The sequence below is a fragment of the Macaca thibetana genome, chromosome 13, assembly GCF_024542745.1.
Source record: "Macaca thibetana thibetana isolate TM-01 chromosome 13, ASM2454274v1, whole genome shotgun sequence".
In the NCBI taxonomy this organism is placed as follows: domain Eukaryota; kingdom Metazoa; phylum Chordata; class Mammalia; order Primates; family Cercopithecidae; genus Macaca; species Macaca thibetana.
Genome location: NC_065590.1, coordinates 13,233,052 through 13,247,813, shown reverse-complemented (window position 1 = coordinate 13,247,813; position 14,762 = coordinate 13,233,052). Strand labels below are relative to the sequence as shown.

Here is a 14,762-nt window from a genome sequence, read left to right as displayed (position 1 = left end):
ATAGCACCTTTTAGAGAAAATCCTGACCCAAAGGGAGACCCTTCAGTAGTTTAGACCCCCAGGACAAGGCAGAACTTAGAGCCCCCTACTAAGGAATTCCCAGAAAAAAAAAAGGCGATTATTAAGATTCTTGGACACTCCAAATTCAGCCCTTCCGAGAAAAAGTATTTTGTTGATGCAGCAGCCAAAGGCTGCTCTAACACTAATATCAGATGAAACTACACGGGTGACTATTTTTTTTTTTTAATGAGCTCCATTGAAAAGGAACTCCAAGTGGCTCAAGAAAAGGGTTCAGAGAAGGAAAAGCAGATATGGCTAACAAAGGAGACACACCTTTCCCCCACTTGCAAATTATAGTATGGACTCAACAACAGACTTGTTTTGTCTTTGGAATTTATTTCAATTTCCTGTATCACAACATTTCTGTCAGCTCACTCACTAGGGACCTCAGAAAATGACTGCCTAAGAAAAAACAGTATTACTGGAAACAGTCACCCACAATCACTTATAAGTCTTATGTTAAATGTGCAGTTTGTCCTAAACATAATCCAGGACAGCCTATTCATGGATATCAACGGCATTTTCCTTTGCCCACCAGACCTTTTGATATCTAGCAAGTGGATTTTATCCAATTACCTCCAGCCCAGGATTATAAATAGGTCCTGGTTATGATTTGTATGTTCTCTCACTGAGTTGAAACATTTCCTTGCAGAAGTCATGGCACACACAGGAGGAAAATATCATTGAAGCAGATAATTCCCTCTTGGGGAATTCCTTCCAAATTACATAGCGATAGAAGAATTCATTTTACTAGAAAGATAGTCCACTCAGTTTGTAAAATCTGGCCCATTTTCCAACATTTTCATTGTGTATACCATCCTTAGTCTTCTAGATTGGTGGAACAAATAAATGGAATAATAAAGATCCAGCTAGCAAAATTAACAAAAGCTTTTCATACTGGGCCAAAGGCTCTTCCACTGATTTTGCTTAACCCAAGAGCAACTTTTCTTGGATAACATCAATTACGAGATAATTACAAGTCAACCTATGAAACATGATAACAATTTATATGAACCAACTTTATTGAAAGGTGCTATACTCAGTTATTGTCAAGGCTTAACTAAACTTCCTTCTCCAAAAGAAATTAATAAAAGATTCTTTTTACAGTGTACTCCTGGGAGACAAAGCTCTTAAATACCATAATGTCTAGCCAAAGGACCTTTTTTTATTGGAAACGACACCAACTAAAAGACTCACCTGAACCTCACTGGAAAGGACTCCATCAGGTATTGTTAACTAATTGCTGTGCAGCAAAACTTGAAGGCTGAACCTGGATCCACATTTCTCATTTAAAGAAAGCTCCAACAACTAAATGAACTTATAAGTCCACTGGAGACCTCCAATTAAAGATCTCTAAGATTCCTGACACCTCTGAGGATGGGAAGCAGACAAGACCTGACTAGATAACATTGCCCAAATTACCAGGCCAGGCCTGAACTCACAATGAATTTCTTCTGCATATACCTTTTGTTTTTGTATTTTCCTGCATGATGACTGAATTTCTACTAACACCCCCTCATTTGTTTGATCCCCATTCCTCTTACTGGGAAATTGTTTAACTGATATGAAAGTAGGACAAACATTTTTTCAATATCAAGAAGATACTGGAACCCTGACATCAACTTCTTAGAATCAGTCCAATGTTCCCATGGCCCATGGCACCAGTTTTTCAGGCGTAATAAACTATCAAGAGGCCCCCACTTAGGGAAAGAGATCCAGGAAGTTCTTCCCAATTCCATGCCTGGTCTGGCAATTTTTAACACTTTACAAATAGATCACTATGTTACTGTGAATACAGATGATCACTTACTATACAAACTCCTGGATATGACGGAAGACATTTAGCTGCAGTTTATGTGCCTTGCCATAGTATCTCCTGTCCTAGGAGTCAAGGACCTTGTTTTTGTGACTGGTCTATACAACATTCTAATGAAGCTGGAAATCAAATAGTGAGAGTTACTTGGTGGACAAGAGTACCACCAGAGGATACTTGGGAATGTTACAAGTATACAAGAAGCCTTACAGTATACTCAAACTAAACTATATCTAGGGGTAACTACTGCTCCTCTCACTTTAACTTGGAGCACCCAACATTATTGGGTTTGTAACTGGTACTCACGTTGGATTTCCATTATAAATGCTCAATGGCAACAACATGTTTAGTGGATAAAACAGCACTAGCCAACTAAGGCAAAAACAACCTTAGGTGCAATAAAGGCAGGACTTGAGATATTAGGACAAGCTAAAAATGTATTTAACAATGACAAAAAAAAAAATCACAAGAAAAGTCAATACTTACCAGTCTAAATAGATTAAAAGAAATATTCTTTCAGAAGGAAAGTATGGGTTGGGAAGCTACACAAAAAGATAATGACACTATTGTTAAGTAGGTAAATCAACTACTCAACTAACAAGGAGCCATGTCAAAACCCAGTGATGGAAAACAGCATGCGTCCAAACTCAACAAGGTTTACTGACCATGCTAATCCAAATGGAAACTGAAGTGGCCTCTAAAATGTGCCCTACCATTTTGGATGCAGAAACACAAGGTATACATTTATGCACAAACATTATGAACCCTCTTCCTCCTGGAAAATTACTACCAAGGATATGTAGCTTAATTCACTGTACTCTTACAGCATTAGCACCCCGCATGGATAATAACTAGACATATAACATAGTGTTAGTAGGAATAGAGATTTTTTTTTTTTTTTTGAGACAGAGTCTTGCTCTGTCGCCCAGGCTGGGGTGCAGTGGCCGGATCTCAGCTCACTGCCAGCTCCGCCTCCCGGGTTTAGACCATTCTCCTGCCTCAGCCTCCCGAGTAGCTGGGACTAAAGGCGCCCGCCACCTCGCCCGGCTAGTTTTTTGTATTTTTTTAGTAGAGACGGGGTTTCACCGTGTTAGCCAGGATGGTCTCGATCTCCTGACCTCGTGATCCGCCCGTCTCGGCCTCCCAAAGTGCTGGGATTACAGGCTTGAGCCACCGCGCCCGGCCAGGAATAGAGATTTTTTTAAAATAATACTTATATTTTCCCAATGGGGAGCTGATAGGCCATATTAAATAATAGTACTTAAGAGTCCAGTTTCAGTTCTACACTGTAAACAAATTCAGGAAGTTTGTGCTGTCCCCAAAATGTTTGGAATCCTGAAATCATATAAATATGACCCTTAATTTCTTTATTTTTAAATTTAATTTAAAGTTCCAGGATACATGTGCAGGATGTGCAGGTTTTTCACATAGGTAAATGTGTGCCATGGTGGTCTGCTGCATCTATCAATCCATAACCTAGGTATTAAGCCCTGCACGCATTTGCTATTTATCCTGATGCTCTCCCTTCCCCTGCACTCCCCACACAGGCCCCAGTATGTGTTGTTCCCCTCCCTGCGTCCATGTGTTCTCACTGTTCAGCTCCAACTTATTAAGTGAGAACATGTGGTGTTTGGTTTTCTGTTCCTATGTTAGTTTGCTGAGGATACTGGCTTCCAGCTCTACCCATGTCCCTGCAGAGGACATGATCTCATTCCTTTTTATGGCTACATAGTATTCTATGGTGTATATGTACCATATTTTCTTTATCCAGTCTATCATTGGCAGCATTTGGGTTGATTCTATGTCTTTGACATTATGAATAGTGCTGCAATGAATATACATGTGCATGTATCTTTAGATCAGAATGATTTATATTCTTTTGGGTATATACTCAGTAATGGGATTGCTGATTCAAACGATATTTCTGGCTCTAGGTCTCTGAGGAATCACCACACCATCTTCCACAATGGTTGAATTAATTTACATTCCCACCAACAACATAAAAGCATTCCTGCCTCCACAGCCTCATCAGCATCTGTCATTTCTTGACTTATTAATAATCGCCATTCTGACCAGCATGAGATGGTATCTCATTGTGCTTTTGATTTGCATGTCTCTAATGATTAGTGATGTTGAGCTTTTTTTCATGTTTGCTAGCCACATAAATGTCTTCTTTTGAGAAGTGTCTGTTCGGCCGGGCACGGTGGCTCAAGCCTGTAATCCCAGCACTTTGGGAGGCCGAGACGGGCGGATCACGAGGTCAGGAGATCGAGACCATCCTGGCTAACACGGTGAAACCCCGTCTCTACTAAAAAATACAAAAAAAACTAGCCGGGCGAGGTGGCGGGCGCCTGTAGTCCCAGCTACTCGGGAGGCTGAGGCAGGAGAATGGCGTAAACCCGGGAGGCGGAGCTTGCAGTGAGCTGAGATCCGGCCACTGCACTCCAGCCTGGGCGGCAGAGCGAGACTCCGTCTCAAAAAAAAAAAAAAAAAAAAGAGAAGTGTCTGTTCATGTCCTTTGCCCATTTTTTAATAGGATTGTTCGGTTTTTTTCTTATAAATTTGTTTAAGTTCCTTGTAGATTCTAGATATTAGAACTTTGTCAGATGAATAGATTGCAAAAATCTTCTCCCATTCTGTAGGCTGTCTGTTCACTCTGATGATAGTTTCTTTTGCTGTGCAGAAGCTCTTTAATTAGATCCCATTTGTCAATATTGGCTTTTGTTGCAATTGCTTTTGATGTTGTTGTCATGAAATGTTTGCCAGTGCCTATGTCCTGAATGGTATTTTCTTCTAGGGTTTTTATAGTGTTTTTCATTTTCTAGGGTTTTACATTTAAGTCTTTAATCCATCTTGAGTTAATTTTCATATAAGTTGTAAGGAAAAGGTACAGTTTCAATTTCTGCATATAGTTAGCCAGTTCTCCTGGCACCATTTATGAAATAAGGAATTTGTTCCCCATTGCTTTTGTCAGGTTTGCCAAAGATCAGATGGTTGTAGATGTGCAGTCTTATTTCTGAGATCTCTATTCTGTTCCATTGGTCTATGTGTCTGTTGTACCAGTACCATGCTGTTTCGGTTACTGATTTGGTTACTATAGTTTGAAGTCCAGTAGCATGATGCCTCCAGCTTTGTTCTTTTTGGTTAGAATTGTCTTGCCTATACAGGTTCTTTTTTGGTTCCATATGAATTTTAGAGTAGTTTTTTCTAATTATGTGAAGAATGTCAATGGTAGTTTAATGGGAAATAGCATTGAATTTATAAATTACTTTGGGCAGTATGGCCATTTTCATGATACTGATTCTTCCTATCCATGAGTATGCAACGTTTTCCCATTTGTGTCCCCTCATTTCCTTGAGCAGTGGTTTGTAGTCCTCCTTGAAGAGGTCTTCACTTCCCTTGCTAGCTGTATTCCTAGGTATTTTATTCTCTTCATAGCAACTGTGAATGAGAGTTCATTCATGATTTGGCTCTCTGTTTGTCTATTGTTGGTGTATAGGAATGCTTATGATTTTTGCACACTGATTCTGTATCCTGAGACTTTGCTAAAGTTGCTCATCAGCTTAAGGAGCTTTTCGGCTGAGAGGATGGGGTTTTCTAGATACAGAATCATGTCACCTACAAACAGAGACAGTTTGACTTCCTCTCTTCCTATGTGAATACCCTTTCTTTCTCTTGCCTGATGGCCCTGGCCAGAGCTTCCAATACTATGTTGAACAGGAGTGGTGAGAGAGATGACCCTTAATTTCTATACCCTGCTGAAAATAATATATGGTATACAGGTGACATGGTTTGGCTCTGTGTCCCCACCCAAATCTCATCTCAAATTGCACTCCCATAATTCCCATGTGTTGTGGGAGGGACCTGGTGGGAGATAATTAAATCATGAGGGTTGTTTCCTCCATACTGCTCTCGTGGTAGTAAGTCTCATGAGATCTGATGGTTTTATCAGGGGTTTCTGCTCTTGGGTCTTCCTCATTTTCTCTCTGCCTGCTGCCATCCATGTAGAATGGGACTTGCCCCTCCCTGCCTTCCACCATGACTGTGAGGCTTCCCCAGTCACATGGAACTGCAAGTCCAATTAAACCTCTTTCTTCCGTAAATTGCCCAGTCTCATGTATGTATTTATCAGCATTGTGAAAATGGACTAATAAATTGGTACCAGCAGAGTGGGGTGCTGCTGAGAAGATATCTGAAAATATGGAAGTGACTTTGCAACTGGGTAACAGGCAGAGGTTGGAACAGTTTGGAGGGTTCAGAAGACAGGAAAATGTCTTTCTAATATTCCTATGTTACAAATATTATAAATACTGCAAAAATGTTACCAAAAGAATAAAACTCCAGCCAAAATTATGTTAGCTCATCAATTTGAACTACAGCCACAGAATGTATGTAAGGTGGTCTTCTATTGTCTGTTTTATCCAACATACTCTTTCCCCTAATTCTGACCTACTGAATTACAGCAGAAAGGGACACGCTCCCAGTATACTCTGAGTCTGTGTCCCTGGTCTATAGTCCTCAAACTTGGCTCAGAATAAAATTAACTTTGACTTAAATCCATAGTGGCTATTATTTTAACCTTTTGGGTCAACCTAGTTGAGAAAAATTTAAAAAGATCAAGAAAAGCATGTAGTTTCAAAATACTGGAGCAAATATCCAATCACCTAAAAGAGCTAAAAGTATGTCCACGTAAAGAGCAAGAAATAGTGGAGGTGAGGGGTGCGGAGGTGAGAAGAGTGTGCTTTCTGGGTAGTGGTCATCTCAGGGAAGGTGAGGGAAGTGTGCTTTTATCTCTTTTAAATAAAAAGACTTCAATTATTTGTTTCTTCCATGCACGTGCATATATAACTTTAAAAATAAACACCAATGTAATTTATTAACTAAGAAATAAAAGTACTTGATGATCAAGTCAGTTGGAAAAATTAGATAATTAGCTTTCCAAAAGACTAAAAAAATCCACCACAAACCACTGAGGCTTTAAAAGTGTCTCCTCAAGACAGCAGAATTTAAAAAAAAAAAAAATGCAATATAAAACACTTAAGGTATTGCCTTCAGTCCCCTGGGTGGCCATTCACCTTGTTTAAGGTCTCCGAGAGATTTAACATCAAGGAAGCTCCAATAGTATGCACTATCCAACTCCCTAACCTGTCTACCTGGAATCTCTGCCTTGCTCCCTATTGTTAAGCTGAGGCCAGTCTGGTTTAGAAGGAACCTTAACCTCTCTCCCTTCACCAAAGCTGGCTGCAGGCTACCAGCATTCTGTGCCTCCAGGATTGGGAGGGTTTCCTAAGAAACCCAGCTGTCCAAGCCTAAGCCCATAAAGTCCCGGAAGCATCAGTCACTCATAAATCTCACCTCCTACCCTAGTGCATAGTATCACCTTGACTAATCCAATGAGAGATTATACACATACTCCTCCCTGCAATGGCCAGATGAGGGATAAGAGTTGGCTCCACCTGAGCAACTGTCTTCCCTTCTACTTCCCAAAACCTGCTCTTTCCTTATCTCTCCCTATATTTAACTGGCTCCACTGCTTTCCTCCATCAGCTCCTACTAATTTATGATGTACTTGTATTACTAACACATTGCTTAATTCCTTTTAGCCTGATTCTTTTTTTTCTTCTTGAGACAGGGTCTCACTCTGTCGCCAAGGCTGGAGTACACTGGCACAATCACAGCTCACTGCAGCCTGGACCTCCCTGGGCTCAAGGGAGATCCTCCCGCCTCAGCCTCCCACCTAGTTGGAACTACAGGTACAAGCCGCCACACCCAGATAATTTTTGTATTTTTTGTAGAGGCAGGCTTTCACCATATTGCCCAGGCTGATCTTGAACTCCTGGGCTCAAGGGATCTGCCTACATTGGCCTCCCAAAGTACTTGGGATTACAGGCATGAGCCACCACACCTGGCCTAGCCTGATTTTCACCTATAAACAGGAATAATATTCCTTGAGGAGAGAGACTACCTGGCCATCTCTGCATACTCCGTAGTGCCTAAACTCAACATGCACTGAAACATTCTCCGAGTAAATAAACAAATGCACCTAAAACTACAATTCCAAGAAGGAATACTTGGTCAATAAACTCTCCTATTCCTGGACTCTCTGACCTAGAACAACCTTGAGGTGCAAGACAAGGCCATGTGTCCACAACCTCGGGGAACCAGAAGATACAGCAGAAGCTGTCACGATGCAGATGGAAAGCAGGACATACCTGGAAGGAAGTGGGAATACAGACGAGGTTCAGATTCTCTTGCTTCACCCTTTCCGCTGTGGAAACAAAAGCCATATTGGCAGTTTTTCACTCTCCTTACTTTATTTCTCTTGTCATATGTGTTTGCTCAAATCCAAGACAAAGGAAGATCTATTTCCCAAGGACAGCTGCCTTTCACCCTGTGTCCCCCTCCTTGGTGGGAAAGCTGGTGACTGTACTTCACACACCAGAATACAGAGACACAAGAAAGCCTGGAGAGGTAAGCACTGACCACAGAAAGCAGAGTCAGTGTTTGCTATTGTTACATGCCTGACAACATTCTAAGAACTTCGTATATATGAATTCTTAATCCTAACAACCCAAAAGGTTAAATTATTTTCCCCATTTTGCAGATAAGGCAATTGAGGTTCAGAGAGGTAATGTAATTTGGTAGTTATACCGCTAATAAGGGGCACAACTGGGACATGATGCCAGGTCGTCTAGCCACACAGTCTTAACTCCCCTATATTGCCTCTTCTAGGAAAAAGCCAGAACTTTACTTTTGCATTTTAGTAAAAAAGATACTTATTTGTAGGCCCCAGAGAGTGGCTAAAGGAGATTTATTTTTTCAATTTGGATTTGTATCTTTCAGGAAAGTTTGATTTAAAAAAAAAAAAAAAGACTTCAGAAAAAACCTCTTATTAAAATTTCAAGCCTTTTTAATCACTGAGTGCATCTTGGGAGGTTTGGGTGCCACTATTACAAAATCCATAGTAACCCCTGTGCCCTGAAAGTATTCTCCAGACACTTGGTTAAGATTGAAAGGTATACAACACAAAAGCTCCTATTTGGCCAATGAGAAGGCTTCCAGAAGCCATCACACCAGCACTACAACCACTCCTTCATAACAAAGGGTTCCTGGACTTTCCCTCCTGGGCTCTGTCCCTTGGCACCTAGAAGAATTCGGCATTCAGGCAGGCCTCTCCTCTGGGCTTTGTTCTTACAAACAAAGAGCAGGGCAGTAAAACCTGTTGAGCAGCCACAGGGGCTGATAATTCCTGAGCCTTTCCTAAGCATAGAGACACCCTAATCAGTGTGAAATGAGCACCTGCAGGAACCAGCCATCAATGGCAGGAGCCCCACATCCACTCCAGGGTCATGGACAGGGCAAACCCACTGTGGCCTCAATTATCTGCCTGAGGAAGTCTGAGATCATGCAAAGAACTCAATGGTAGAATGCCATGGACAAGATTAAAATTATATTGGGACCTCGAGCTAAGTCAGCTCCTCCCCTCCAGCTGAGCAGAGTAAACAAAGGCAAGGACACCCTTCAAAGTTGGATGAAGAGGCCCAAGATTCCCTCTGTCCACAAAAGAGCAGAAACAGCTGACCTCAGGTAGTCCCTCTCTCCAGCTCTGTACTGCTGAAGCCAAAAGGGCAATGCCAAACCTGTGCACCACTTCCTCCCTCTCCTCTACCTCCCTACCCCATCATCACCCACAAAGCATCCAGTAGACAGTGAGAGAGCATACCTATTCGCTGCACAGCGTGGACAATTGTCGAACCGCTTCCAATTCCCAGCACTTGGTTATTCTGCCAAAAGGGGGGAAGAAAAAACGAAACTTATTAATACCATATTTTACTCCTTTGTCAGCCCACTTCCTAAAGCTATAAAATTATTATGAACAGCAATTCACCAACACAGGTACAAGACAGGTACCGTGCCTATTTTATAGGAACATAAACACTGAACCTCAATGCTGTACTTCAACCTACGCATGGTGGACAAATGTTCAACAAGGCTCTCCTCCCTTGTTTCTGACACTGTCAACACCACCACTTCCTCCCTCCATTCTACCAAATAATTGGTGCAATTACTTGCAACTGAATAGCAACTTGCGTCACCCTCACAGAAATGGCCTGCATATAAACACTTAAAGATTCCCAACATTTCAAGCCAGCAACAGTGTGTTTAAAGAAAAAAAAAAAGAAAGAAGAAGAAGAAAGAAAAAGATTCCCGGCCAACCCCAAGGAGGTAATTAGAAAAACACTTAAAAAAAAAATAAAATAAAATAGAGCCTGGAACCTGGGTAAAGGAGGAAAGCTAAGGCTTCTGGCTTCAGTGTCTTCCACAGGCACCTTCAAGTTGGTAGCACCACAAGACACATCAGGCCCACCATCTAGAGCTCTCCCAAAGTCAGCAGACAAAGGGAGGGCCTGAAGTAACCTCAAAATAATAAAGTATGTCAGCATCTGCCGAGGTGACGCCACGGGGTGCTCATTTTGCACGAGCCTGCCTCAGAGAAAATGGGAAGAGGGCAAAGGCTTAGTTAAGAACATGAAAAATAGTCTTCATCTGCAATAGGAAGGATCGTAATAGAGCAGAGCACTTTCTGAGTACAAAGTACAAGCAGACATCACAATACCGAGCCTACCACCTTAAGAAACAAAGAAGGTACCTACAAACAGACCAAAGACAGAGTAAAAGCTCAGCTGAGTCTACTAGACCACAAAGAGCAAAACGAGGCCAGGGTACTAACAGTCAGGAACTAATATGGAGTTCAGTGCCTAAGCAACTTCCTGACATCTATCTCCTGCCGGTGCAAGGCAAAGTCAACTGAACACCAAAGCGGCAGCTATCATTTATTAAGCACCTACCAAGAAGGCTTATAAATGTTAATATAAAGTCAAATCTCACAACAATCACTTATGACCCAGAGACCCACTATTAACACTTTATAGATGAGTTCAATATTGTAAGGAAAAACTTCAGACTTTGAAATGAGCAAAAGAGACTACTGGATATCCTTCCAATGGGATGCTGGAACCTGATTGTATTGTCTGACTTGAAGAAGGTATGTGCCTTTGTCTTTAAGATATATGACGACTCTATAGAGATACACTTTAACTTGCAGAAAACTGTTAACAAAGCAAGTAATTTTTGTTCATAGAAAAGCAAATTAATAGTGTTCTATGAGATACAATTATTAACAGATCTTCTAAACTCATTTTAAGATTTTTTTTTTACTACATATGAGCTTATGGTTGACTTCTCCTGTTTGCTTTGAACATCTCCACCAAAACTCATGTTGAAAGTTAATTGCCATTATAACAATATTAAGAAGTGGGACCTTTACGAGGTGATTGGGTCAGAGGGCTCCACCCTCATGGGTGGGATTGGTGCCCACCCATAGCACCGCAACATCTGTTCTCTCTCACCAGATGCCAGCACCTTGATACTGGACTTCGGAGCCTTCAGAAGCATAAGCCAAAACATTTTTGTTCATTATAAATTACTCAGTCTCAGGTATTCTATTATAGCAGCACAAAATGGACTAAGACACCTATGAACAGGTTCTAATAACTTTTCCAGTTCCCTAATTTAGTGAGTTAAATAAAATCTTTGACATATATTCATTTTATATATGTGTGATTTTACCTGTTTTAAATATACATACAAGATATAGATCTTGTATATATATTTACAATACATATAAATAATATCAATGCCCCCCCCCCGACACACACACACATATATACAAACTCATCCTCAAACTCCTGGGCTCATACATCCCTACTGCCTCAGCTTCCCACATAGCTAGTACTACAGGAACATGCCACCACACCCAGCTAATTTTTAAATTATTTTAAGAGACACAGTCTCACTGTCAACCAGGCTAGTCTCGAACTCCTGGCCTCAAGTGATTCTCTCAACTCTGCCTCCTAAAGCGCTGGGATTACAGGATGAGCCATTTCAATCGAATAAGCAACTTCCGGAAGTTCAATTTGCTGAAACATCAATCTACTTCAAATTTCTTAAGATTTCCAACAACTGATTAACAATTAATTTATCTGACAAAGGAAAGCCCATAGTAAAACCTTCTTTTTAGGAAGAAGAAAAGTCCTGAAGGGCCTTCAGGACAAACAAGGCCACAACTAAATTCCTTCATTCCCCACAGGACAAAGGCCATAGGAATACTTAAAGTCAGCCCATAGGCCTCACATTAGATATGGTCCTTCTCACAGTTAGACTACATCTATAACTAGAAAAGATTAGTAAGAATGACCAACAAATAGAGTTACCAAAAAAAAAAAAAAATCAAATACTAATGTCCCCACAACCACATACATGTACACTAAAAATGCTTCTATAGCCTCTCCTACCTACAGAAGACTTTACCCAACAACTTTTGTGTTACTGACCTGGTGGAAACTGCTTTTACCAGCTCACAGTTCCAAAGTCACTGAATACATCAGGGGCTTGGGTTATCAGAACACGGTTCGCACTAGGTCAGGATTCCACCTGCGCCAATGCTCTCAAGAAGGCAATGTGTCTAATACAGTTGTTTAGCTACCTGGACAATCTCCAAAGGCAAGGACTTCAAGACAAGTAAATGACACATCACAGCACAGAAACATTCAAAATGGCTAAATATCTCACATATAAAAATCTTCAAGCAATGAGAAAAATGTCCTATGTCTGAGTGTGGAAAAACTCAAACTTTTTCCTCTGCTCTCACACCACAACAATTATCAACACAGAAGACTTCTGTAACCAAATGTATGGGGATTTCTCCCCATATCCCAAGTAAGCAATCTACTCTGCAGCAGACACCAGCTGGGTATCCTCCAAATCAATTTCAACACTCTCTACTTGGAGATACCATAAGGTTCCACTGGTTGAGGGCTCAACTCCCAAGATTGCCTCCTCCTTCCTACCAAATGCAAGTTCAGGCCTCCAGAACTTCTGACTTGCCAGCTTCAAGTTGGAGTTCCCACAACCCTCTCTTTGGGTTTGATTAACTTGCTAGAGTGGCTCACAGAACTCAGGGAAACATGTTTACCAATTTATTATAAAGGCTATGATGAAGGATACGGATGAAGAGATGCATAGGTAAAGGCATGTAAGGAGGAGCACAGAGCTTCCATGCTCTCTCTAGGCACACCATCCTCCAGGGACCTTCATATGTTCTGCTCTCCAGAAGCTTCCAAACCCTGTCCTCTTGAGCCTTTTTTTTTTTTTTTTTTTTTTTTTTTTTTTGAGACTTTATCGAATAGATATGATTGGATCTTGGAAAAGACCAGGAATTACAAGGGCCTAGAAATGTGACTGGACAAAAATGGCATGATCCAATACTAGCAGACTGACTGGGGAAACCCTGCAAGGGCTGTCTGTTCAGATTCTTCACCTGCAGCATTCCTTCCTCCAGGCTATGGAAGAGGAACCCTTCTGAAATGGGGATCTTAATGACCTACAATCAGACAACATAGGTCACAGAATTTCTTTATGGCCAGCTCCAAGAGAGAAAAGCATTGGGGAGAGAAAGGAGCAAGCGGAAGGAGGGCAGAAGGTAAGAGAGGAAGATTCTGTTTTCTGAGGCCTGCTCTGGGCCCTAAAGCACCCCAAATATAACAAAAGACTGTAGCAAGAGTTATGAGTGTTATGAACCAGGAGCCATGGATAAAAACATTGTGTGTATGTGTGTGTGTTTAAAATATCACACTAGATAGAATTAGCCCGACCTTCACACTTGACCTGAAGCTAGGAACTCTAGCTTTACAGTCATTCAATCACCAGATTCCTGGTTACCAAGCTTAGCCATACATTCAGGTCACTCACAGTCCCCAGCAGGCAGGTGGCACAGAGGTGAATTCGGATGAATCAGACAAGCTCTGTGTAAGGTTCCTTCTTTGCCTTTTGGAAGAGACCAGGAATTGCAAGGCCCTGCCAGGCCTAAAGCTCTTCAACCATGTGATCCCTGCTGCCTTGGAATCAAATGACTGGCCCAGGAATCAGTGTCTTTGCCAAAGCCAACCAGAGGTGACCAAAGGCTGCCTATGAGGTGGCCCAACAGCAGAAGACTGCCAAGCAGGCCCTGCTAGAGGAGTGGCCCCATTCTAATGGGCAATATTAAACCACACGTATATGCAACATCAGAACTTCCCTCAGCTTGTCAAATGGAGTAACTCTGGAAATACTACTTCTGCTAACCAACTAGAACCACCGCCCATCAGCTTCCTCAACCAAGCCAGTCAAAAAACAAAGCCTAGGCTCCAAAGAGAACAAAGGGATGAGGCTACAGACGTTCAGAAGAGCCTAGTTCTGAATGGCGGCCCATCCTGGGTAGCTACACCCCCAGAAACAGACAGAGCTGGGCCCAGGGTGGCTATACAAAGGATTCACCTGAGAACTCTCCATGTTTTCCATCCACCCAGACATGGAAGTGGTCGACATATTGGAACTCCAATGGACTAGGGAACAGGAAGCCCTACTCGCCAGAGATTCTACACAAAGAACCTCCAATAACCCCAACACTTTCATATTTGTGTCCACACTGCACACAATTGAACATACATGTACTGGGCAGGCCCCATTGTGACCAATGCTAAATGAAAGTTAACTGCCCTCCAGGAGCTTACCCTTTAAGGGGCTGGAAGAAATGAACACACAGATGACCAAAATATAAGATACAACATAAAGCACATAAGAGGCGTGAAGTGCTACAGAATCGCGGAAAAGAATTCTTCCTCTCCTTAGGACGCTAAGGAAAAACTGAAAGGAGGAAATGGACTTTAAGCCAAACCCTGAAGGGCATATATGCCTTTAACAGGTGCCCCCAAAAGGTCACTGTAGATCTCCCCAAAATCGCCTAACTTCATGAAATGTGGTCAGAATCCAGTGTTTTGGGGCTCTAGCC

General features: G+C 41.7%; 1 protein-coding gene across 2 annotated transcripts in view; it reads right to left on the bottom strand.

The window, feature by feature from the left end:
- The window catches only part of RPIA (ribose 5-phosphate isomerase A), a 61,305-nt gene that overhangs the window by 44,857 nt on the left and 1,686 nt on the right, over positions 1 to 14,762 (bottom strand). For both annotated transcript variants that reach the window (XR_007718948.1, XM_050755240.1), the window contains exons 2-3: positions 9,597 to 9,657; positions 8,086 to 8,141 (exon numbers count right to left, since the gene is read on the bottom strand). Coding sequence is in view for 1 of the 2 variants with exons in the window: in XM_050755240.1 (XP_050611197.1) it covers positions 8,086 to 8,141; positions 9,597 to 9,657 (117 nt within the window). In the remaining variant the exon portion in view is untranslated. The remainder of the gene's footprint in view (positions 1 to 8,085; positions 8,142 to 9,596; positions 9,658 to 14,762) is intronic.